Source organism: Heptranchias perlo, chromosome 29 (genome assembly GCF_035084215.1).
Source record: "Heptranchias perlo isolate sHepPer1 chromosome 29, sHepPer1.hap1, whole genome shotgun sequence".
Taxonomy (NCBI): domain Eukaryota; kingdom Metazoa; phylum Chordata; class Chondrichthyes; order Hexanchiformes; family Hexanchidae; genus Heptranchias; species Heptranchias perlo.
The window spans coordinates 25,525,801-25,553,292 of record NC_090353.1 but is presented as its reverse complement, the minus strand read 5'-3'; the positions used below and the strand labels follow the sequence as shown (position 1 = coordinate 25,553,292).

At 41.2% G+C, this 27,492-nt stretch overlaps 2 protein-coding genes across 6 annotated transcripts in view; both read right to left on the bottom strand.

Moving 5' to 3' along the window:
* Positions 1-3,387: 3,387 nt before the first annotated feature.
* Positions 3,388-13,568, bottom strand: LOC137299772 (protein CIMAP1D-like). Its single transcript, XM_067968716.1, has 4 exons — positions 13,410-13,568; positions 7,933-8,043; positions 6,307-6,420; positions 3,388-4,392 (listed from the first exon to the last, which is right to left on the bottom strand). Exons 1-4 carry the CDS (start codon positions 13,459-13,461, stop codon positions 3,899-3,901), a joined length of 771 nt encoding a protein of 256 aa, XP_067824817.1. The 5' UTR covers positions 13,462-13,568; the 3' UTR covers positions 3,388-3,898.
* Positions 13,569-20,230: 6,662 nt separating this feature from the next.
* The window catches only part of LOC137299528 (rho GTPase-activating protein 45-like), a 178,131-nt gene continuing 170,869 nt past the window's right edge, over positions 20,231-27,492 (bottom strand). For all 5 annotated transcript variants that reach the window (XM_067968335.1, XM_067968336.1, XM_067968332.1 and 2 more), the window contains exon 23: positions 20,231-27,276. In XM_067968335.1, coding sequence (XP_067824436.1) covers positions 26,723-27,276 — 554 coding nt within the window. In that variant the 3' untranslated portion in view covers positions 20,231-26,722. The remainder of the gene's footprint in view (positions 27,277-27,492) is intronic.

Genomic DNA, 27,492 nt, shown 5'->3' with positions numbered 1-27,492 from the left:
TTCAGGCAGCCACAGGGGATCTCTATAATATCAGCCAGGATACATTGCCAGCATGTATTGAGCAGACATGTAACCCTATAATACATATTAGCCTACTTTAAATGTTATTGACTCTTAAGTCCAGACTTTCAAATAAAATGGCACTGAATTAAAACTACTAAAGTGCCCCTGTTGCTTGAGGTTTATTGGAATCACTATTGATTAACTGGTGTAAATATGGTAACTTTACCAGTTAGTAATTTATTGGTACTCAACAATCAGATTGTCTGGTTGGCAGGTATCAAGCACTTTAAGAATGTTTTTAGATAGATTCTAATAACCTATTTCAAATAAAAGCCAGCACTGTATGCATCCATTTAATTTACTGCTGGCTCCAGAGTCTGAGTAGATGGGTTCAATTTTGGAATAGAGACCTTAAGCTAGCTAAGGTCAGGTTGCACATGTATGCTGACAACACCTACTCTACCTCACCACCACCTCCCTTGACTCCTCCACTGTCTTTGATTTGTCATACTGCTTGTCCGGCACCTAGTACTGGATGAGCAAAAATTTCCTCCAACTAAATATTGGGCAGACTGAAGGCATTGTCTTCAGTGCCTGCCACAAATTCCGTTCCCTAGCCACTGACTCTATCGTTCTCCCTGGCCACTGTCTGAAGCTGAATCAGACCGTTCGCAACCTTGGCCTCCTATTTGACCCTGAAATGAGCTTCCGACCACATCACCGAGACCATCTACTTCCACCCTGTAACATCGGGCGTCTTCGCCCCTGCCTCAGGTCATCTGTTGCTGAAACCCTCATCCATGCATTTGTTACCTCCAGACTTGACTATTTCAATGCTCTCCTGGCCGGCCTCCCATCTTTCACTCTCCATAAACTTGAGCTCATCCAAAACTCTGCTGCCCGTATCGTATTTCATATCAAGTCCCGTTCAACCATCACCCCAATGCTCGCTGACCGACATTGGCTCCTGGTCCAGGAACGCCTCGATTTTAAAATTATCATTCTTGTTTTCAAATCCCTCCATGGCCCCACTCCTCCTTATCTCTGTAACCTCCTCCAGCCCTACAACCCTCCGAGATCTCTACACTCCTTAATTTTTGCATCTTGCGCATCCCCGATTTTAATCGCTCCACCATTGGTTGCCATGCCTTCAGCTGCCTAGGCCCTAAGCTCTAGAATTCCATTTCTAAACCTCTCCACCTCTCTCTCTGAGTGTCTTTAAGATGTTCCTTACATCCTATCTCTTTGACCTGTGAAGTGCCTTGGAACATTTTACTACGTTAAAGGCGCTATATAAATACAAGTTGTTGTTGTAAAGCAATTGGTTGTCACTTCCTACTTTAACCAGTTTTGTGTCCCATTTTTATAATTTTTACATACCAGGCTATGATCTGTTCTTAAGCAAAACGACATAGAATGGGTTGCAAGATTTAGGATAATAAGTAGTAACCCCCATGCTGCTGTATTGTTGAACAAAATATGGACTCATAGGAAGTCTGTATCAATGAGTACAAAAAGGAATAAAGGTGCAGACCCAGGGAGCAAAAGAAAATAAACATCTAATGGCAACCATTAGTTGTTTATTTTTTTTTGCTCCCTGGTATCAATGCTTTTATAAGAGGAGGGAGAAAAGGTGGGGAAACTTGAAAAAAGGGAAAACAATCCCAGTGAGAGTGTAAACCCGAGTGTGAGTGATACATTTTGGTAGGAAGAACGAGGAGAGGCAATATAAACTAGAGGGCACAATTCTAAAAAGGGTACAGGGACTGAGAGACCTGGGGGTATATGTACACCAATTGTTGAAAATGGCAGGGCAGGTTGAGAAATCAATTTAAAAAGCTTATGGGACACTGGGCTTTATAAATAGAGGCATAGAGTACAAAAGCAAGGAAGTCACGATGAACTTTTATAAAACACTGGTTCGACCACAACTGGAGTATTGTGTCCAGTTCTGGGCACCGCACTTTAGGAAAGATGTGAAGGCCTTAGGGTGCAAAAGAGATGTACTAGAGTGATTCCAGGGATGAGGGACTTTAGTTACATAGATAGACTGGAGAAGCTGGGCTTGTTCTCCTTGGAACAGAGAAGATTGAGAGGAGATTTGATAGAGGTATACAAAATCATGAAGGGTCTAGACAGACTAGAGAGAAGCTGTTCCCATTGGTGGAAGGGTCAAGAACCAAAACACATAGATTTAAGGTGATTGGCAAAAGAACCAAAGGTGACATGAGGAAAAACATTTTTACACAGCAAGTGGTTAGGATCCAGAATGTACTGCCAGGTGGGGTGATGGAGGCAGATTCAAATGTGGCATTCAAAAGGAAACTGGATAAGTACTCGAAAGGAAAAAAATTGCAGGGCTACGGGGATAGGGCGGGGGAGTGGGACTAGCTGGATTGTTCTTGCATAGAGCTGGCACGGACTCAATGGGCTGAATGGCCTCCTTCTGTGCTGTAACCTTTCTATGATTCTATTTCTTCTATATTGATACTAGCTTTAACTGTATCTTTTGAATTTGTACTAAACCAAACACTAGAAGCTCTCCCAATGGTTCAGAGAATACATGCATTGTGTTTTTTTTTATTCATTCATGGGATGTGGGCGTCGCTGGCGAGGCCAGCATTTATTGCCCATACCTAATTGCCCTCGAGAAGGTGGTGGTGAGCTGCCTTCTTGAACCGCTGCAGTCCGTCCCACAGTGATGTTAGGAAGGGAGTTCCAGGATTTTGACCCAGCGACGATGAAGGAATGGCGATATATTTCCAAGTCGGGATGGTGTGTGACTTGGAGGGGAACGTGCAGGTGGTGTTGTTCCCATGTATCTGCTGCCCTTGTCCTTCTAGGTGGTAGAGGTCGTGGGTTTGGGAGGTGCTGTCGAAGAAGCCTTGGCGAGTTGCTGCAATGCATCCTGCGGATGGTACACACTGCAGCCACAGTGTGGTATGGTACTGAAGGCTCAGATCTCAAGAAAGGTTCCAGGTTCGATTCTTGACTTTTGCTAAACCATTCCCATAAGGAAGATCCCAGCTTCAATCCCTGACTCGTTGAGTTAGCCAACTTTAAGCAACCAACCTCAAATGGGGAAAAATTGACTAGTGTTCCCACTTCTGATCTTTGTTTGATGATCCTATTGGAAGTTCTAGCTGTGTTCAATTGTGATGGACTCCATGGAAAATAATCCACTGGGACTCACTGTCCACGCTCATGTGAAGAATGGGTATTAGGTGAGGTACTAGATAGTCATTACTGCTGGTAGGACTGTTCTCTAGAATGATTTGCCACCTTTAAGATATAATGGTGGGAATGAAAATGTGAATTTAAAAAGAAATACATGAAGTAGCATTCAGAATGATTTTATAAAGGAAAAAATACCGTAAGCATTGCTTTGTAGAGTTACAAAATCTTTATGAAGTACGGAAAAACATGCCAGTTGTTCCTTAAGCCTCTACCAGATTTACATTTCCTGATGGAGAAAAGAGTCATTTGAACTTCTTCAGAAACAATCTTATTGAAAAGATTGTGACAGATATATAATCACTTACCATCTTGGGTATGACGTATATGAATTTCTGGTTCGAACAATTTTAAAGCCAATATCCACTAACTCTCTATACTGTGGTGCATTTTTCAAACAGTAGTGATTAATTGGTGCCCTGATCATTGTACCATTGAATCAATGCTTTTCCATTGAATGTACTGACTGCAGATTACTAATATAATGAGAAGACTGCTGTGAGCTATCCTCGTTAAACCTATTAAAAGGAGGCAATAAAAATATACTTAAATAAAATAAAAGTTGGATATTAGCTTTGTAAATTACAGAATTCATATTTTAAGGGACACAAAGATTTCAAGACAGAATTAAGCTGTTATTGAACAAAATTCTAGGCATTCATTACCGAGATTGGCCACAATCTGAAATATCAATGATAAGTGGAGTGACAAACTCTGAATGCCTCATTCCCAGAGAGAATGCTGGGACACTTGGCTTATTGATTGTCACTTTTTCAGGGCTATGTGCTCCAGGACCTGGCTTCTGAGTATAATAGGTGGGCAAATCATATCGACCCAGCATTGAGTAGGCTGGTAGTTTCTGCAGGTAAACATTGGGGTCGGTGCGATTGTACCTGCCAGGCCCAGGGGTTTTGGACAGATCTTCTCTTTTCGTCCTCCCAGAGACTGAAAAACTAGCACTGGAAGGCTTGGTAGGAACCTTTGGTCCCATTAGGGATGGAAGGGTATAACTATTAGGAGCAGGAACTGCATCTAACTTGCGATATCTAGTTCGGGATCCCATGGAATACGCTGGTGTTCTGTGTTCATTGAGACGGGGTGCACTCTCTGGATTATATGCGCCTGGCCCGGGTGTTCTTGGTGTCTGCGAAAAATCTAAATAATCCAAAAAATTTAAATTAGCCAGACAACAAGACTATAAAAGCAAATACTGTATTTTAGAGATTGAAATATGTTTCTTACATTTTTATTTTTATTTCAGTTTTTTTCTCTAACTTTCTCCCCTGACTCTTGTTACAAGAAGGCTCCACAGGTGCTCTCAGTCCTGTGGTACCTTGACCAAGTGACCATTCTTCATGCATGAACTTAGACAGTGGATGTTGGCTGGGCACTTGACTGTGAAGGAGCTGAGCCCATTCCTATTCTCACCCAACATCCACAGCCTTCGGTTTAGTCCCGACGACTGGAGACCAGAGTTCCAGCTCTGAATTCTGGGGTGACATCCAGCGAGATACTCATGTTTGGTGGGTGTGGATGAACTCCCCCCATTACATGGGTTGTGGGAGCCCATAAAACCCTCCCGATGGTTACAACCTGGAAGGAGCGTTCATGTCATGGCCTTCCAGACTGCTAATCAGCCTGAGAATCCTTCTACTACTTCATACTATTCTCCAAGGGAGAATCAGGAAAAGGATTCTAGGTGTATTTTCCAGTTGCCTACACCGGGGTATTGCAGCTAATTGTATCACCCAAACTGCTGCTCCAGATGAGAAAGGGGGTAAAATTTCCATCGGAGTTCCCCGATTGTCCACTGTAACTTCAGTCGATTATCGGCGGAAATCCTGGAAAAACAGCACAAACAGCTATTTGCACGTTTTCCTGCCAGGCCTCTGCTGAAGTTACGGCTGGAGATCAGGAGAAACACCCCCTCCGCCTCCATCCGTGGAAATTACTGGCACAGCTAACTTAGCAGAGATCAGGATCAGATTAGGGATGAAACCTGGGGCCTCCTTGGTCTGTGTGGCTCAGTACCACACCGGGCTCAGTGCATTTACCCACTAACCCATCAGAGAAACATTGGGGCAAATTTTCATCCTCCCACTGGGCGGGAATGGGGTGGTAGCACAATGAAAATAGCAGCACAGTACATACTCCCCCATTCCTACCACAACTGGATCTCCACCACTCTGGTGGGGGCCTTGAAATGGGTGGTCCAGATGTTCTGCAAGGAAAGGGTTGGTGCCTCATTAGCCCATTCAAATCAGGGGCCTATGACATGTAATTTTGAGGTACCAATGGGCAGAGCATAGGCCATGCATGGGCTGTCCATTGGTACTTGGCATTGAGTGGCCTAACCAATGGTTAAAGGGACCACTGCAGGCCACTCAAAATAATTTCCTAAAAAGGCTTTTGTGCAATTTTTATGGTTGGGGGGGGGGGGGGGAGGGGTGGTGTTGATGCTCCTCCTGGCTCCACAATTGATACCACTTGGATTACAGCCCCAGCAATGTGCTTTACCCAAGTACACATCTCCAATGTATTTTGTAGTGTGTTTCCTTTCTAATATTTTGTACTTAATTTTCTGTTTTTCTTTAGCTTAGCCAGTGCTCCAAGGTAGAATCATAGAATCATAGTAAATTTACAGCACGGAAGGAGACCATTCGGCCCATCGTGTCCACGCCGGCTGAGAAAGGAGCCATCCAGCCTAATCCCACTTTCCCGCATTTGGTCCGTAGCCCTGCAGGTCGCAGCTCTTCAGGTGCACATCCAGGTATTTTTTTAATGAGTTGAGGGTTTCTGCCTCTACCACCCTCTCAGGCAGTGAGTTCCAGTCCCCCTCAACCCTCTGGGTGAAAACATTTTTCCTCATTTCCATTCTAATCCTTCTACCAATCCCTTTAAATCTATGCCCCCTGGTTATTGGCCCCTCTGCTAAGGGAGGGGTCAATAACCAGGGGGTAATAAAATAAATAAAAGCTCTTTAAGAACCAAATGATGAGGACGCTTTAAAGAGTCTTTGTTTGAAACCGTCTCAGAATTTAAACTATATTTAATTACAGCTTTTCTCACCTGAAGTTTTTACTCTGCCCAACATGGAGTAAGCTGGTGTTCCATTTCTGCCAAATCGGGTGATCTTTGGATCAACATAATACTGAGGCCCTGGGCTGCAGTTGTCGTAATACACTGACGAGAGAAAGAAGAAAATTGCTTTCAGGTTTTTTTTGTCAGCTTACATATATTGAATTTGAACTGGGTAATGCTCCCATTTTCTTTTACATGTTCTACATTTGTTACCACTTGTAGGATTTGTTTGTAGATTGAGCTAATGTTGATACAGGCTGTACTATTGCCATCAAATACCTGCATTTATATTATATGGCTCCACACAAAGAAAAGAAACTGGGAAACTGCAGTAGGCACAGCTTTTACAGAACTATAGCCCAGGAATTATTGTGTGGAAAACTTGCATACAAACACTTAACATATTCATATAACACATTATTGTGTTCAAAATGGGTTAAACCTCCTTTAAAATAATGGAAAAGATAACATCACAGCCACATATTAAGCATTTAGACGCATACAATAATTTACAAAGTCGCATGTATATGTTTTTCAAAAGACTGTAGTGCATTATTTAAAAGTCTAAAAGTGCATCCGAAGGTGGGTACAGAATCTATTAATTATATAACAACAGTTTATTTTTAAATATAGTGGAAAGAACATTTGGTTGATTTGCTCTCAAAATATTTTTTGAAACATTTAATTTTGTCTACAAGTTCAAATATTTTAAAGCAGCTGCCTGTGTTATTTTCCAAAAAAAGTTTATTGGACATTCACGTACCCTTGTCCAGGTCATGTCATGTGACAAATTTGACAGTGAGCCTATCATATTGGATACTGTTGCATGCACTGCCTGGATAATGGAGTTAGGCTGAAGGTGGGTGAGGACATAGAGCTGGAGTCACTCAAACAGCCAACTGGCAAAATGGCAGCCCTGGTAGGGTAGCAGGAATTCTGCGCTGCTTCTGCTTTTTTATGCTCTTCGAAACGGCCAGTGCCGATTTTGTGAGAGACAGCTGTCCTAGTAACAGTTGGCATATAATATATACACAAACAATAATTTAAAGCAAAAATATAATTTTCTTTTTATTTGGCCGATTGTTAGTGGTAGAATTGGAATATTAGTCATTTTAGGAAGAGAATTTGCATTTATATAGCACCTTTCACGACCTCAGGACGTCCCAAAGCACTTTACAACCAATGAAGTACATTTGAAGAGTAGGCACTGTTGTAATGTAGGAAATGCGGCAGCCAGTTTGCACACAGCAAGGTCCCACAAACAACAATGAGATAATAACCAGAGAATCTGTTTTATCCTGTTGGTTGAAGGATAAATATTGGCCAGGACACCATGTGGAACTCCCCTGCTCATCTTTGAAATAGTGCTATGGGATCTTTTACGTTCACCTGAGATGGCAGATGGGCCCTCGGTTTAATATCTCGTCTGAAAGATGGCACCTCTGACAGTGCAGCATTCCATCAGTACTGCACTATTTTACCAAAGCAATGACAGAATAACGTATATAGCCCTCTTAATACTAAATTTTTGACTGAACATATTTAAATTGTTTTGCTTTGTCACGCTATGATGAAACAGACAGTTGTTTTATTATTTGAATTATAATCACTTACATGCACTGCTGTGTTTTTTCCCAAAAGTGTAAGCTGGATTGGTGTGTTTGGTATAATCATGGCCCACAAACCCAATTGCTGGGGGTAATCCATATCTTCCCGGTCCAGGACCTTTACAAAATCAGAGAATGAAAAGTCTTTTTAAAATGAAGATCACAGAAAAGATACTTCTCAAAGGAAGAGTTGGCAAATTTGCCTGCAGTGCACGAAAGGACCTTCTCGTGACTGGATACAGATGGAATCCTAATCTAAGAAAATATAAATTCATCCTGTGGAATTACTACTTTTAGAATATGTTGATACGTTTAACCAATGATGGTACCAGCAGGATGGAGGAAAAATATCACCGGCAGCAGGGACGGCAATTGGAAAAAAACATGGCTGCCACAAACTTGTCCGCCTGCTGAGCTCTTGCTTCAGATCTCACAAGAGGTCAAGTTTTTTCAGTAGGCCTACCTGTGACTTTTCACCTCTTGTCTAAAAGGAGCACAGTTTTGTTCTGTTTCTTTAAAAAGAATCAACCGTGTGTCAATGTACATTTGAAGTCAAAGTCTTAATTTGTTGGATGGTCACAGTTACTTTAATCATTAGCCCTGATTTGTTTCAACGTCTGAGCTTGGGTGTGAGCCAAATTGTGATTTGCCTGCATGGGGTACAATTCTAATAAATATATAATCTGGATTCCGCACAGATGCACTACAGGAGGTCCCTCACGAATGTGAAAAAATAAGTTTTTTTTCCAAGAGACCAAATAGATTGCACGTGGAAATGAGAAAACTGACTAGCAGTTAACAATTAATGGTACAGGTACAATACATTTTTTAATTAAAAATTTTCAAACAGAAAGGTCATGCACTAATTTTCACACTAACGTAGCACTAGTATATATTCTCAATACAGCATTTGCAGAGAGTACATTGACCAGCTGAGTTGTGCATATTTGTACAGTAGTTTAGGTTTGAGACAAACATAAGGTGCATTGGACCTTACATTGGACAGGGATGCACATGGGCTAGCTCAGCCCCTATATGAATGTCTTTTGGTTGGGTCACTTTTTCTGTAAATCTGGGGAGCAATGGTGCTGTGTGCATTCTTGGACATTAACACATTTCTCCATTTGCAGAGGTTTATTATGAGTTTGAGAGAGGGGATCGGTTGTATTAGTCTCCAGGAAGGGAGCCTCAACTGCTTGATTTACTTGCACTTCTAGGCAGAGTATATACATCACATTCTTTGACTGGCATATGTCCCATAGATAACTAATCCACATTTTTGTGGTGGGAGATAAAGGGCTATAAATTGGGCCATATAGCGTCCATTTTGTAGGTGCTACACGGCCTCCTAAGGACCCAAAATAGCGTAAGGAATGCGCGCGCATGTGTCTAGCGTGACGTGCACCAGACATCATCTTGGTAAAGGCGTTTGCGCACACGCAGGTAACGAATGCCGGCAGCATATAAAGTAAGGAGAATATGCGTTAGATCAGTGTGCAATGCTGATTTAAAGGGACAGATGCGATTTTGGAACTCAACGCTCCAGCCAAAACACTGTCTTAACCTCACGCAGCTGAACAGGTCGTAAACAGCATATTTAAAGGGATCATGCAGAATTTACAGGTTAGTTGCTGGATTATTGCTTCTGGCTGCTGTTGCATTTGTACCTGTTTTTGGACGTCTCCTATACTTGAATACTAGGATTAGTATTAGTGCCAGGACTTGCAGGAGTGAAGTTAGAGAACATTTCTACATGCAAAGGGTGGTAGAAGTTTGGAATGGTCTACTGCAAACGGCAGTTGATGCTAGCTCAGTTGTTAATTTTGAATCTGAGATTGATAGATTTTTGTTAACCAAAGGTATTAAGGGATATGGGGCTAAGGCGGGCACATGGAGTTAGGTCACAGATCAACCATGATCTAATTGAATGGCGGAACAGGCTTGAGGGGCTAAATGGCCTACTCCTGTTCCTATAATAAAGTTTCAATACTCTACAGGGAGTGGGCTGGCTAGCTGACAGGCAACAGCAAGTGGCAAGGGTGGGACAGGAATGTTGTCATCCTGAGAGAAGACAGGAGGTTTATGTTCCACAGAGCCATTGCTCTTGCTGCCTCCTGTTATGCACCATCTTCTCCTGCAAGAAAGCAGGACGTGTGTCAGTGAGTGTCCTGCAAAATGTTTGGTTGATGCGCCTGTTATGGTTGAATAGCTGCCAGTGTGTGTGACCTGTGAGTTGTTGGTGTGCAGCTTGCAAAAGTGGTAATGTGTGAGGGTGAGAGGAAGCATCTGATTGGAAGAGTTGAGTACTGATTGAAAGAGTTTGTTGGTAGGTGGGTGATGGGGGGGTGTAGTGCGTGGATCAGTGGATGCGGCTAGTTGGTAGGAGATGCCGCTTGACAGTTGACCTCACTCACCTTCACCACTCCTGTCAAAGCATTGAACTTCTTCCTGCACTGCATCCATGTTCGTGGTGCTATGCGCCTGGCATTGACTTCATCCCCTACTGCCGCCCACTGCCTCTTGATCCTATGAGGGCCTCTTGCCCCCGCTGTGGATATAGGATGCCCCTCCTTCTGTCCACCTCTTGCACCAAGGCCTCTAGTGCATCAGCAGAGGACTATGGTGCACGTCCTCTCACAGGCCTGGTACAAACTCAGATCGACAGATTGGTGCGGTCTAGCATGCTGATTGTAGGATGTGGGATTTAGTAGTGTGTAACCTTTATTCAATGTTTTAATATAACTAAACAGTTTGTAAACATAGGGATGGGTCTTGCATCTGTGTTTTACGTGTGCAATATCTGATGTCCATTCAGGCTCCGTGCGGACCTGTATCTTATATTTTGCAAATAAGAGGTGCAGGCTGCCTTTAAGAAGTGCAGGATACCTTTACTTGATGTTAGCCACTCGCGCGATATCGGAGCCCCCTTGTTGGTGAGCAGCCACTCAACAGCCGAGCTAGGCCAGGCTGCTCACAGATATTAGGTAAATGACCAGGCAGCACGAATTTTACGTACTGCCTGCATCTCAACGACCAAGCGCAGGTTAATCACCCCTGCGCCCAGTTTCGGAGGTTATCCAATTTAACCCCCATAGGATTTTGCCATAGAGAGTGAATGCATCTTCTTGCCACTGACAGTGAGTGCTGTGTTAGTCTGTGCATCTCATGTAGATGTTGCACCCCTCGGGGCAGGCTAATAGACAGGGGAATGGATCTGAGGAGACAGTAATGCTGATCATGGCCTTTATGGCAGCCCAGATCATTCTGCAAAATGGTTGGATTTGGGGGTAGGATGAGAAGGTGCAGATCAATATATAATTCTGACCACATCTTCTCCAGCTTTCATCCAAGGGGGAGAGGCAAAATCTTTAAGTAAAGTGTTAAATATCAGATGGGAGGTAACTCGGTAGTCCGGTCTGTTTTCTTTGAGATACATTCTGAAAGACACAAGGTCAAATTCTGTTCTTGGATGATATTCGCACTTTGCTTTCTCCCGATAGTGAGTTGTCAATCTCAACCAATTCAACAAAAAGCAAGGAAAAGTCAGCAAGGATTTCACTGACCCACACTTCAGCACGCATACTGGCCACAAAGCAGCAGTGACAGAGAAAATACGTAGAGATTGTGAAAAAGTCAGAAAAACCTTGCAGCTCAAAGGTTTCTTCTACACAAGTGAGTTATAAACAACACTGTCACAAGTGGAATAAAATGGCTGCTGCATCATTCTCAGTTTTTTTTTCTGTCTCAATCACAACAACTATTTAGACAAATAAGCCAGGTATTAATTTATTACAAAATAGTTTTCAAATATGTTGAAACCTTAAAACACTTGAGTCGCTTTATTATATTTTGAGGAAGTTAGTGCAACACCAGCCTATTGTGATATCTTAGAGAATTAATATTTTCCTGTAGAGGTGAAATATGCAAACAATGGAATAGATACTACAATGTTGCATGAAAGAACAGATACAGTAATGATTTCCATTTGTTGCCATTATCTGTGGTGAAACCGGTTTTATTTTCTGTGTAATGGCTTTCCATGGAATGAAGCTTTGCGGTGTACCCAGTAAGTAATTTATATAGTGCCTTATCACACCCTCAGGATGTTCCAAAGAACTTTACAACCGAGGAATTACTTTTTGTAGGCATGTAGGCAGGCATGGAGGCTAATTTGTGCTCAGCAAGGTCTGACAAGCAGCAAATTGATGGATGACTGGTTAATCTGTTCTTTGGTGATATTGGTTGAGACATTCGGAGAATTCCTTGTTTTTCTTCAAAGAATACTATGGGATCCTTGACATGCACCTGAGCAGGCAGACATGGCCTCATGTCTTATCTGCAATTCCGACAATGCAGCATTCCCTCAGTACTAGATTGTGTGCTCAAGCCCAGGAGTGGAATTTGAATCCACAACCTTCTGACTCAGAGTTGAGAGTGTTACCAACCCCAAATTGACACAGCTTGGCTCAGTTGGTAATGTGTTTTCCAGCAGCTTTAGTAGTTCTGGAACCATTCCAGGATGCTGTCCGTTCAGTGACATCACTGCAGCAGCTACCAGCAAGATGACCTGATATACTGGGTTTCTGCACTCTTGAGAAATTTGATGTCAATGAAAATTTTTATTCCCCTTTTTTAACAATAAAATGGAAGAATGCTTTGAGCAAAAAGCGATCCCCTTAGACTTTCCCTCTCATTTAAGGTTTCAGTATGAACTGTGCACCATACAACAGATGTTCATTCACTGGTGTAAAAGATCTTCACAATCTACAAACAAGTTGGACAGGATGCATAAATAATGACATGCACATGAAAAGAAATGGCACTATAACCCTGCCTGAACATTGAACAGAAAGAACAGGGTTTCATTTAAGGCTTCTCTGTGTCAATGAAGTGTAATTATCTTAATATTAATATATTCATCTAGCACATAATTTATGGTCTGGATACTAGTTTATACTTCAGTAATGACACACTCCTAATTTCTGACCTACAGTATTTTCTGCCATGTACACGCAAATTGTCGCAGTACTGACATCTTACGCAACTCAAAATATCCACTCTACCCTCGATCCAAGTGGTGACTATTATAAAACAGAATATGAGTGTTGTACAGAAGTACTGAGCCCTGCTTCTTTGCTTCCAGAATGAACACTGCAGATACTGGCTGCATCGTAGCACTGTGTTGAATTGTCTAGATACTTGAATATTGTACATAGTATTTGGATAGGTGAAAGAGCTTTACAAAATTAAACATTTAGCATTAAATGTGAACTATGATTTCATTCCACTATATAACTTCTTACACTCAAGCCTGTTATACAGTAGTAATCACAATTACATACCTATTTTGAATAATTATGCATGGATTTATTCAGCGCATCTTCCTTTCTTAATTTCTGTTACAATCTAATGTAGTTAATATAGCTTCATAATTACTATGATGTACATTTCTTAATACAACAGGTTACAAGAGCAGAAGGTTACCTCTCTCGCGAGCAGCAATTGTGGGATACACTCTCTCACTGTTATTGTCCATCTTCAAGGCAAAAAAATTTCTTTGTTGAAATTGCTGAGGCCGGAGTTGAGCAGTTCGAGTGATTACTGAAATGCCACCCTGATGGAGCAGTAATACAAATGTTGCTGTCTTTAACAACCACCAAGTTACCATGGAAGCAAATGCACTTAGCTCATCCAGGCATACAGTTACACATACTGTGAGTGGGACATGCGCTGCAGTACTGGATTCAGCTGACTATTCAATTCAATGCAGTGAGTGAACCTCTGACAGATGTACAATGCAGTCTAGTGGTTATGTTACTCGACTAGTAATCCAGAGGCCTGGACTAATAATCCAGGGAACGTGAGATGGCAGTTTGAGAATTTGAAATCAGTTAAAAAAATCTGGCAATCAAAAACTGATTATCAGTGAAAGTGACCATGAAGCTGTTGAATTGTCGTAAAAACCCAACCGGTTCACTAATGTCCTTTAGCGAAGGAAACTGGCCATCCTTACCTGGCCTGTGTCTATATTTAACTCCAGTCCCACGCCAACATGGTTGACTCTTAACTGCCCTCGGTTTTATCAAATTGCTTCAGTTCAAGAAGAAGGCTTGCCACCTTCTCAGGGCAACTAGGGACCAGCAATACATGCTGGCCTTGCCAGCAAATTGCACATCCTAAGAATGAATTTAAAAAAAAAATATGCTCAATTGTTCACATTAACTATGGTACACCTCAACATTTATTTAAGAAGTGCATAAATTATCCAATCAATATCTGTATCCATAAAATGCAAACTGTAAGCTTTGCAATGACTACATTTTCAAAAAATATTTCTTTAAAAAAGTTTGACAGAACTATTTCCAAAGTGAATCATCCAATTTTTTTTTCATTTACTGATCCTAACCCATTGTGAGATGTGGTGATTTGAGTGGAAATTTTCATAAAAGATATGTACGGAGACAGTGAAGTAGGAAAGTGAATGAATGAATAAATTGTATCTTTCTTACCAACAGCAGATAGATAAATAAAGCAATGTTTCCCCTTACATACCAAAGTAACATAAATGAATAAATTAGTGCATGTAACATGGAGGAGAAGGGTAGAGCAAAGCAAATTAGGACCATGTGGTCACATAATTCTTTTGTCCAGCAGAATGTTGTAGGAGATCAGGGTCACAGGTAATGCATTCAATTACTGGCCGGATTTAGTAAGGATGCAGGGAAAGGCCAAGAGCCTAGATATGGAAACCAAGCCTGCATATTGGGAGCAGGGTAGCTGAGGAAAGTGATTGGGGGAGTGGGAGGAATCTGTCTGTGGAACAGTATATAAGTACATGGCTGCTTTAATAAACAGAAATTGAATAAAAAATTCATGTATATATTATTTATGTCATTTTTCTGTCAAAACTCCAGGGGAGCAAAGCAAATTTTGTCCAGCAGAATGTTGTAGGAGATCAGGGCCACAGGTAATGCAGTCAATTACTGGTCAGATTTAGTAAGGATGCAGGGAAAGGCCAAGAGCCTTACTATTTACCAATATTTATTTTCAAACCCACAATAATGACTTCCTGGTTTTGTGCTGCCACTACTTTTCTATCACTGGACAGGGCAAGAGAGGAGGAGGGGGATGAATCTTACAAACAGCAAGTCCTTGCATTCTCCATGAATAGCCAGTCTTTTAGTCAATCATTGAAACAATTCTGGGAGTCGTCAGCACAGATGCATATTGGGAGCTGGAGCTGTACTACCTTGTTCAGTCTCTTCAGCTATGATCATACAATTTCAAGTGTGATACTTTGGAAACGTGATACTTTAAGGTGTGATAGACATAGGTCCACAGTAAACCCGAATCTCCTATATATAGATCAATGGAGTTGAAGTCTTTAGTATCAGTATTAAGTTTCTTTGGTTTATTGAGAGTCTGAGGTAGTGGCTGAAAGAATTTTAAAAAAATATTTGGAACAATTTCATTGGTTCCCTCTCTTTTTATATGTAGCTTTTGCTCATTGCTCAGTGCTGATTAGCAAATTTTGTTTCTGCTTGCTACCTGTTGTTTGGTACATCTTTAACCTGTTCAGTTGTGTTTGGTCAGTATTTTATTAAAATATATATTTAAACCCAATCAGGTACAAGTGTGACATGCTTCTCAAGTGTGATAAGCAAGGCTATTAAGGGTTATGAAACCAAGGCGGGTAGATAGAATTAAGATACAGATCAACCATGATCTAATTGAATGGTGGAACAGACTCGAGGGGCTGAATGGCCTATTCCTGTTCCTATGCTACTTTGAGGTATGTAATTTTGACGTGTGACAGACATAAGTGCACGGTAAACATAAATCTTTCATAATTAGATAGATGGCCTTGGATTCTTTAGTATCATTTCATGTTGAATTATGGGTAGTTTCATGCTGATTAGGAAATGAATTGAAATTGGTCATAAATGTGCTGCAAAAATCTAAACAAAGGTATATAAAAATGTTTGCCTTTATTTGTAATGTACACAGAACAGGACAACATATTAAGCCAAAGTTAAGCTTGTGGGGGTTCCTACTAAATTATGCAATTTTTTTTATTTGACTAGTTTGAACTCACCACTTATACTCCAAAACAGCCCATAAAAATGTTGTTGTAAAAACCAAGGGATTTGTGTTTTTGCCTCTGACTTTGATGTTTGTCATAGGTTTTACAATAAAGATGTTATGGATTCCCCCATTGGTGAAAGGGTTTCATCCAGTGAGAGACTGAGCCATACAGAAAGTCCAAGGGTTGATCCCCAGTCTGAATTAGTCAAACTGAATTGGAGTAAGCAGCCTCTGTATTCATAGGTTCAGGAATAGAAAATGGATCACGGTTGTCATGCCTGATCACTATCCAGTGATCCCAGATGGAAGTACGCATGTGTGAAGGGCAACTGAGGGCAGGATTGCACTTGCTGTGATGTTTAGCCAGACATAAAGAATAGCTGCCTGGGTAAGGTACTGGAGGGTGGCCTGGTGCCATTGAGAACCATACCCAGTATAGAATCAGTACCTTCAAATAAGGTGGGGAGGAAATTGGCAGAAAATGAAAATGAATCAAAAAGGGAGAACAAGTTGGTAGCGAAAATATTGCAGTTTTTATGATAAAAATGCGTGGAAAATATTTTCCTATATTGAAACTTGAACCTGCTCAAGATCAATATTATTGTATAAGTCGCAGTGAATCAGTGTTTCAACTTTGATTCTTTCCCAGCTTGCCATTATTTTTAATGAAGGAATTTCTGACCTGCAAGCCATTAATTCATGATTATTTTTTTGATGCCCTGCATTGCTTTTCATGCTTAATGTAACAGCCTGAGTCTGCAGCTCGCCTGGAAACTGCTTTAACAGTTAATTTTTAAAATAAGGATAGGAGTGAGCCTGGCATAAAGCTCATTTAAAAATTATTTATAACTTGGTGCTACTAAACCATAACAAAAAAAACTGATCATGATGAAATGTGCCATGTGGGTTTTTTAAAAAAATAAAACACTGAAATCAAAGAGATTTTAGGGATGAGAAATGTAATAATATTCAGTTTGGTCACTTTTCAATATCAAGTACTCTGGGTATAGAGATAGCAGTGCTCATCATTAATGTTGCTCAACCTTCTCCCTTGTCCCCCAGGAACCAAAATCCAACAAGTCCTGACCTGGCTGCTCACTCACAAGGTTCCTGCCTTCTCCTGGATTTTATGAATCAAGTTTGCCATTAACAGAGTGTAGCAATGAGCATTGGTATGTTTCATTTAAACTGGTGATGTAGTGATGAAAGCACCCCTTGTACTCTTGGACAACATCCAGTATAGATGACAAAATATGAAAGCAATAGCAGTGACTCAACTTCAAGCCACATAAGTAGGTGCAGTCCTAGCATCACCTGACTTACATGGAACCGAGTACAGGCATTAAGGTTTTTTGTTGAATTTCATGGTATGAATAGAATGTACTGAGAAGCAGTGAATACCAGAATATAGAATGATACAGCATAGAAGGAGACTATTGGTCCATCGTGCCTGGGCTGGCTCTTTGAAAGAGCTATCCAATTAGTCCCATTCCCCTGCTTTTTCCCCATGGCCCTGCAAATTTTTCCCATTCAAGTATTTATCCAATTCCCTTCTGAAAGTTACTACTGAATCTGCTTCCACCACCCTTTCAGGCAGTGCATTCCAGATCACAACAACTTGCTGCATTAAAAAAATTCTCCTCATTTGGTAGAAATGCATAGGATTTGAAAGAGATAAGTTAATGAGATATATCAGCCCAGAAATTCTAGTCAGAGTAATTTCCAATTAAGAGCAATTTAGACCAGGTGTGGGGTTTCTACCTGCTCATTTCTATAACATTAAGTGCCCGTTAGCTAACAGCTGCTTTTAAAAACATTAGCTACAACACACCCCAATAATCTAATATCATATTATGCTGTAAACCCAAGTTCAATTGATCCATTTTTGCCCCTGAAGTGAGTCTCAGTTACTTCAGTATCAGATCAGACTGGTAGAAGTAGGTAGTTTGTTAATGGCAAATACAAGTTGCACTTTGGGATGAATCCAACCTTGTTTTGCCACTCTAAGCTGACTATAAATTAGATCACTTTGCACCTTTATTCTGTAACTGGCTCCACCAATGATACATTAATTGCCAAGTCACAAAAGAAAAACCTCAGAATATATTAATAGAATCATCAAAATGTAAGATGCCATTTTTCCAGTATTGCTTCTGTTTCATGTCATTTGCCTACAGATGTTGCTGTCGCTTTAGAAAAATGAATGTTGTATTTTACAGTTGAATCCACTTAAAACCAAAGGATTTAAGGGACATTTAGTCCTGTGTGATCAGTCAGTGTGTTTCTGTAGAACATGGCAGTCTGTGCCCATTTCTTGTCTGTCAGATTGTGTGTTTTGCTACTGTGAACCCTTCCATTTCCCACCTCAGTCCGAGGGGGAGTCGGGGAGAAAATTAGTCCAGGTTGCTGTCCCTGATTGCCATCTGCTGGAATGAGCTTGCACAGAGATGCAGGATTGGGTACAAATGCGATGCTTTCCACAGTCAAATAGCCTGACACACAAGGGTAGAAATTGCATGAATTTTTTAGTGCAAACCTAGCATAATCTTGATGGGGGAGAAGATTGGAAAATGGGCAAGACCCAGACACAGACCTTTTACAGTTGAATCCACTTAAAATCAAAGAATGTAAGGGACAGTAAATTCTTCTGGGGGGTGGATGGTGGGGGGCCCCCGAATCTTTTTTTGCCCATCCCTTTATATTGTGGTAGCAATTTAAAAGTCTTGACTGAAGGTGTTTCCTGGCTATCTTAAGAGTTCTACCAGATACTCCTCTGATCCCTGATTGACTCAGTAGTACCTACGACTGCTGAGAGCACAAGTAGGTTCCTTCCTTGGCCTAAAGTGGGCCCCACAGTCACAGAGGGATCAACTGTCATCAGAACAAGAGTCTAACATTGTGGGAAATCACTAATTTGAAAATGTGGCATATTTACCTCTTCAGCCTGATCAACCTCTGGCTCTGATCTCTTGGGAATGGTAGGGTACACCCCTGAAAATACTCTGGCTCTGGGAGGGGTGTCTGCTCTGTTGTACCGCTACAGCCATGGGCACCCGCCCCTTTATTTAAATAACCCAGTCTCTGGGATTTGAGACGTGGTCATGTGGGATGAAAGCAGGAGGTGGAAGTTCTGCCCCACTGCACTAATTACTAGCCTCACTCGTGACAAATGGGCCCTTTGACATTGTTTTTGGCTCACTCGGAACTGGACCCCAGAATGGGGGGGAGGGGCGTCACTGCCCACAGGAGAGGTGAAGGGGTGTAAAAAGAGAAGAAACTGTCAAAGAAAAATAAGACAATAGATTAAGTAAATGCTATATGGACTGTTACATCTCTTACAGTATTACAAATAATGTGGGATATGGATGATCAGTTAGAACTGAGAGGTCACAATTCTGTATGCCAGCTAAAGAAAGTTTTTACAAAGCACATCTGCACCATTTTTAAATTATTTATCAAATCATCGTATTCTAATATACGACACATTGTTAGGTGATCTCTGTGACATTACTTCTATTGGAGTCAGCCCCTTTTACCCCCCACAGCCATGACCTTGTTTTTTTTGTGAAGTGGGAGAGGGGTTAAAAGGATGCTCTGATATATTCTGTTGTGATATTCATTTTAATAGTGTGCTTTCTTTGATTTGCTTTTCCTGATGTTAATTTGAATTTGGCACGTGTTGAAGCCAGAAAAAGCTTCAGGTTTTTACTCAAAACTGTGCAGTGAGTAATGGGAACATGTTAAACAGGTGTTATACTCAACAATAACAAAAACGTACATTTATATAGTGCCTTTAACGTAGTAAAACGTCCCAAGGGATTTCACAGGAGCGTTGCAAAGACTCCGAACCACATAAGGATATATTAGGACAAATGACCAAAAGCTTGGTCAAAGTGGTATGTTTTAAGGAGTGTATTAAAGGAGAGAGAGAGGTAGAGCTGTGGAGAGGTTAAGGGAGGGAATTCCTTCAACTTGGGGCCTACGCAGCTGAAGGCACAGCCACCAATGGTGGAACAATGAAAATCGGGGCTGCGCAAGAGGCCAGAATTGAAGGCCTGTAAATTTATTCTGTAAATGTTAGCGGACTAAACTAGGAAGGCACATTCAATGGTCTCCAAACAAAAGGTGTGTGCAATATCCTCATATGGCTCTCCGATTGGAGTTTAACACATTCAGTAATAACAATGCAGGTACAGAATAAATAATGACAGACACATCCATTATTAAAGAGCCTGAAATATAATGTCAGAAATATAAATCCATTTCAGCTTTTTCCCCAGGATGAATGCAAATACAGTATAAGAAAAAATTCTTATATTTACATAATCAAATAAAAATGTATAAAACAAACCCTGTTATACAGAACAATTGCTTTTACATTAAAAGTCCAACAAAAAAAAGAATCAATTCCCCCTTCTCCATTGTATATACACATCCACCATTGTACAGCTGGGAATTAAACTGTACTCGTTTGATGAGATCTCACACATGAAGTTACTTGAACTGCTGAATAATTACACAGATATGTTGCCATAAGGCTGCACATACACACACACATGTACATGCACACATACACACGTGTACACGTCATCGCACAAATGCTTATTTGCTCGCACACGGTATCTTCGATGAATCTGAAGCAAATTAAAAAAAAATAAATGTAGCCACAAAGCGTTCATGCCAAGGACCTGCTCAATACCCTGATCTAAAAATACAAGTGCGGTATCATTAGATAACATCAATAAAACTCATCAAAGGCTGTATTATAATAAGATGTTAAATCGCATTATATTGTACAACAAATGTGGCCATGTGATGATGAGGGTTATTTTAGTTATTTTGTGACCCTGAATTATGATTTCACAGGGCCTTCACTAACGGTAGTAACTGTACCATGTAACAGGTGGCATAAACAGAATTACCAAGTTGGAAACAAGGTGATTCAACACTAGAGATCGAGAAGTCTGAAGTATACTAACCTTTCCTTTATGTAAGCACATTAAAGTATTCCCTTTGATATGGAAAACTGCTCAAATACAATTGTATTTCGGAATTAGCATTTGCAAAACATGAAATGAAAACAGATGTTGGGAATACACATCAGGTGTGTCGGCATATGAAAGGAGGAAAGATAGGTTATCGTTTTTGGTGTAGACCTTCATCAGAAAAATATGGCACAAAATTCCAGTACTCCAAAGCAAGTTGCTGCAAAGTGGTAGGATTTGTGTTCATGATTCAACGAACGGGGAGTTCTGGATCTCACCTGTCACTGGAAGGTGGAAAAAGACTGGAGTTCTCAATCACCCTGGGCTCCTCTCCTGTACCTCCTAGTGGCTGGCTCCAGAACAGCAATGGCAGTGTCCTAGCAATAGGACTGCTCTTATAGCCCAGGAATGGTGACAGGGACTGGAGACTTAACAGTTGGGGAGAAAGCAACGTTTGCTATAAAAAATAAATAAACATGCTTCCTTTGGGAAGGAATCAATGTTCAGCATAATAATGTCCCCATTGCACAAGCTGCAGAAAGAACATTCTTAAACTGCAGCAGTTTGGATAAAAATAGAATGGATTTCTTCCATAATAATTTTAATATATTCATTATTTGTTATTACAGCTGTGAAATTTAAATGCTATTAATTTAATATTTTTTAAAACAACATGTTACTGGTAAATTTAATCTCTTTTCCAGTAATAAAAATCTCAGTTTGGCTGCTCTACTCGGCTGACCCGTTCCCATGCATTTGGGACACGGAGAGGCACAACTGTGCTAAATCCAGTTTGCCTGACTATCTGTAGTCACTAAAGAGTTCAGGTATATATTTTCTTCATTGATAAATTTTGGTTAATATTTGTTTTACCAGTTCATTTGTAAAGGAGATTACTGCAATTCACACTCTAGCCAAGCTTTTCCAGTTCAGCTACGACACTTGCATCTATCTACCCGACAATGTGGAAAATTGCCCAGGTATGTCTTGTCCACAAAAAGCAGGACAAATCCAACCCGGCCAATTACCGTCGTATCAGCCTACTCCCAATCATCAGCAAAATGATGGAAAGAGTCATCAACAGTACTATCAAGCAGCATTTACTCACCAATAATCTGCTCACCGATGCTCAGTTTGGGTTCTGCCAGGACCACTTGGCTACAGATCTCATTACAACCTTGGTTCAACCATGGACAAAAGAGCTGAATTCCAGAGCTGAGGTGAGAGTGACTGCCCTTGACATCAAGGCAGCATTTGACCGAGTAAAACTGAAGTCAATGGGGATCAGTGAGAAAAATCTCCAGTGGCTGGAGTCATACCTAGAGCAAAGGAAGATGGCCTTGGGTGTTGGAGACCAATCATCTCAGCGCCAGGACATCGCTGCAGGAGTTCCTCTGGGCAGCATCCTAGGCCCAACCATCTTCAGCTGCTTCATCAATGACCTTCCCTCCATCATAAGGTCAGAAGTGGAGATGTTTGCTGATGATCACACAGTGTTCAGGTCCATTCGCAATTCCTCAGATAATGAAGCAGTCCATGCCCGCCTGCAGCAGAACCTGGACAACATCCAGGCTTGGGCTCATAAGTGGCAAGTAACATTCGTGCCACACAAGTGCCAGGCAATGACCATCTCCAACAAGAGAGAGTCTAACCACCTCCCCTTGACATTCAATGGCATTATCATAGCCGAGTCACCCACCATCAACATCCTGGGGATCACCATTGACCAGAAACTGAACTGGACCATTCACATAGATGCCATGGCTACTAGAGCAGATCAGAGGTTGCGTATTCTCTGGCAAGTGGCTCACTTCCTGACTCCCCAAATCCTCCCCATCATCTACAAGGTACAAGTCAGGAGTGTGATGGAATATTCTCGACTTGCCTGGATGAGTGCAGCTCCAACAAATACTCAAGAAGCTCAACACCATCCAGAACAAAGCAGTCCGCCTGATCAGCAGCCCATCCACCACCTTAAAGTTCCACTCCCTCCACCACCGGCGCATCGTGGCTGCAGAGTGTACTATCTGCAAGATGTACTGCAGGAAATCGCCAAGGCAGCTTTGACTGTCCCTCCCAGACCCGCAACCTCCACCACCTATAAGGACAAGGGCAGCAGGTACATGGGAACACCATTAGCACCAAGTTCCCCCCTAGTCACACACCATCCTGACTTGGACATATATCGTTGTTCCTTCATCATTGCTGGGTTAAAATCCTGGAACTTCCTATCTAAGAGCAGTGGGTGTACCTTCACCACAAGGAGTGCAGTGGTTCAAGAATAAGGCTCACCACCAACATTTCAATGGCAGCTTGGGATGGGCAATAAATGCCGGCTTTGCCAGTGATACCCATATCCCGAGAATGAATTTAAAAAAATACACTCAGGTATTTCTCTCATTAAAAATCTATTGTTGAAATTTCAAAGTCCAGTTTGACTTATTCACATATTAAGTACAAAATTAAATTTCCTTTGATATTTGCTTTGATTTTTTAATAAAAATGTCAAATTAAAGTCGCTATTGTAATTAAAGGCTCCTCCAAACATGCTGGCTAATGTCAAAGAACACTAATTTAATATTCTTAAATCTAATAATTACAGTTCTGATCAGCTACACTGAAAAGTAGGCCTTGAAATTAGACAGTCAATTTTAGACTCTGTTTTGAGGCAACTAGTTGTATTTCTGAATGGAGAAAAGATTGAAGGATATGGGGTTTGGTGTGTGTGTGGGGGGACGGTGGGGAAGGTTTCCTCTATATAAAATTGTACACGTGTTTTACAGAACAGATTTCTACACCTGGCACACAGAGGAAATCTTCACACATGATGAGAAGGTGTGACCGAAACCTATGAAAAAGGAATGGATCTGTTGGGCTTAATGGTTCTCTGTGTTCTTAGCAGCTCTTGGGTCCACATTTGCAAGCTGGGTCAGACCACAACAACAAGCGCATGTGCACAGAAAATATGCACCTAAAGCCGGCTGTAATTTTCTCCATTTTGAGTTCAGCTATATGGCTACAACTGGATCCTGACAAAGAAGACAACAAGCTTGTTTCACTGCTCGGAGACAAGTCACTTACTTCAACCTAAGCAGCTGACGCTTCCTATTGCACTTCAACAAATCATGAACTCACACTGCAACAGACTTGCTTGGCCATATACAATATAAAAACAAAAAGCAAATCTGCTACTATGTCCCACAAACAGCTAAACTGTTGCTTTGACCACAATGCAGGTCTTCAGGATCTACTAGACTTCCTTGCAGTTTTGGTCCTTAGAACACTTCCACGCAGCTGAGCGTAGATTAGTGGGAGTATTGGCCACTATCCCCCGCACGGTCATTCTTGCCCTAAACGCTTCCTCATATGATAGTTGGCACTCCATTCTTCTGCACTCTAAATCATCTCCATCACTCCTAGCCCTTTCCTCTCTTCCACAGCCTTCTTAATAATCTACTCCTGCTGTCCTAATGGCGCAAAGATAAAGTCTTAATCTCTGAGCTATACAGAGCAGATGGTTCTAGGTTCAATCTCCTGTCTACACTAAGTTAGTTAATCTCATCCAGGGCAGTGATGCGGTGCTACATGGTTCCTGCGGTTTGGATGTGATGTTCTCCAAAGCAAGATGTGTCTTGGTTCACAACTGAAGCATAGCTACTTGGGCGAGGTACCATACAGCAAGCACTGCCTGTGAAATGATCTCCTTGTGTGGGGGTCAACAACTTCAGGAGAGGAGGGGAGGGGAGAAGAGAAAATATGTTTTAAAAATTCTCCCACAAAGACCTGACATCCACCTTACAATTCCATCCCACATTTCCATCTGCTGCTTAATGTTGATCTATACCTCATTGATATGATTTCATGAAGCAACACTTTTACCTATTAGGTCTGTTTCATTGTATTAATAAGAAAATGCAGCTTTTGTAAAGGCACATTTTCTCTCTGAATTCTAGAAATCTGTATTAAACCAAGGAGATTAATTTCCTGTTCCGCCAAAATACTTCAGGCTGGCTGAATACAGTCAGCTGACTGTAAAATGTAGATGCACCATCTTTGAGGCCCTGTAAACCCCTATACACAAAGGGCACAAGAAGGTGCACAAAAGTGATACTTATAGACAAAGCTTTACAGTCAATCATCGTGAGTTGGGAAGGAGGGATCTACAGATCGAGAGCAGCTGTGGGCAAGGTTTTGTTTGCAGGTCCTTTGCATAATGCACTAATCAGTAAACTCTATTATTCCACTCAACCAGACATATCTTAAAATACAATTCTAACATTCAGATTTTATATTTCTCATTCCAGCCATGTTTTCTCACACCAGGAGTCACAAAGCCACAAGCTTGCTTTGTCCGTATTACAGGTATGAAATATAGCAAGCAAAATAAACCAAATAAATTAAAACTTTATAGAATGCAGATAGGACAAAGATTGAATGGCTATTTAAATGTCCTTTACAAAAAAAGGTTTTTGAAGTAAGATTTTGTTGCAGGGTTCAGTGGACTATGTTCTGGGCTATAGAGAATACTGAGACAGTTAAATTCTCATGAGATCACAAATGTAAAATGTAGAGTTGGAACCAGTAACTGATTGAACTAGACTTTGATATAGTAAAAGATTTGTATTAGAGCCAAGTATTTGGTCCAAACTAACATTCTGATTTAACATGGGGAGCCCAACATCTTTGGCTAAACTTTAACTTTAGGTAGTAATTAGGACAGCAGCCATAGCACAGGCAATAGCTGGTGAGTTCCACACTGAAACGGTCAAAGTCATAGCTATTTACCCAAATGCACCACCTGACATCATATCAAGTCATAGAGACTGGGAAAGTCCAGGTTCAATCCCTGATCTGTGTTGAGCTATCTAATCTCAGCTGGAGTGGCAGACGTGGTGCTACAATTGGCCTCAAGTCTCTTGGATTAGGTAGGAGGAAAAGAAATTCAGTCAGGTTTCTGCTCCTGGGCACTATCCAGTGACCCCTGCTGGAAAGCACATGAGTGTGGACATTGGATGAAGACAGGATTGGGCATGGTTGTGATGCCTCCTGTGATCGAATAGCCTAGTCTCACATTTGAAGAATGGCCACGTAGAGGGCTGCCAATGCCCAGTATGAAACAAAAGCATAGAGAGAGAGAGAGGTGAGGAAATTTTTAAAAAATAATTGAAAAAGCATAGATAATTCTATTCCTTGTGCCTCATGTACTGGCCTCAAATGTTTAATTATCTGCATCCTACACTCATGAAATACAAGAGATTTTGATTGTTCTTCATCAAAACATCCTTATCTACCTGCTTCCCACGAGTTCTAAGGTGCAGATGCTTGTAATCAATGTCTGACCAAGTTGCTTTATGATATGTCCAAAGTGGCTATTTTTCAAATCTGCTTTTTTTATATAGCATTTTTCAATGTGTTACATGCTACTGAAGTAGATTTCTACTGAATGTTGGTACCATGACATTACTTCTGCAAATTGTGAGGATGATTCCAAGTTTTGGATTCACCAAATTAATTCACCTTTTAATCAAAACAACCTCTCGATGTGACCATTGTTATAGTGCTGCACCTCCCTGCATCAAAAGAATAACTAGCAAACACTTTGAAAGTGTAATGAAATTGGATTGTATGTCTTGCCTCCATCAATACAATCCTTTGTCCCAGAAAAAGCATCATAGCGCTTGATTGTGGAAAACTATACTCTAAAAGCAAATTTGTGATAAAATATGATCAGACAAATTCCGGGTCCCGATTTTCAAGGCCAATGTCTATTTTCCCATGACGCATTCGTACCCATGGCAACTGACTGCGCCGCTCTCTCACATGTAGTGGCCTCCTGAAATGGAGAGGCAGCCAACTATTTCTGTCCACATTATTTGACTGGTTTGTATTGAAATCTGCCAGATTTTTGTTGGAATTACTCGCTTGGTCCAATTCCTCATCACCAGCATTTTCCTGCTCATCTTTCTTTAGCTGTCGAGGTGAAGCCGTAGGACATTTGTCAGTCTTTTCAGACGCCAATCCCTCAGTCTGTGACACATCAGCATCAGTCTGTTTTGAGACTCTACCGCAGTCTTCTTCTGCATTGTCACTGTAGAATGGAGGCTCATCAGAACTGACTACACTCTCCTGTTTGGGCAAACATCCCTTTCGATTTCTCTGGACTCCTTCCTCAGACCCTGTCTGTGCAGTACCACATTCTGGTGCCCCATCTTCCAGCTCGAAATCAGAATCCAGTGACCGCTCGCGAGATTCTGAAGACTTTTCTGATCCTAAAGAGTTTTCTAAAATAAGACACATGTAGGTTAGTATCATCCCGTTGACAGTGTGGGACAGCAAAATCAGTGAAATTCACTGCCAACAATTTCTATTAATAGTATTAAGATAGTAATAACAGTACAATAAATGATCAGGAGTGGGAATCCTTTCCTATTTTTCCCTTCCTAATCCAGGGTATCGAGGCAAGACATACAATCCAATTATAGAAGTCCCAATGCTAC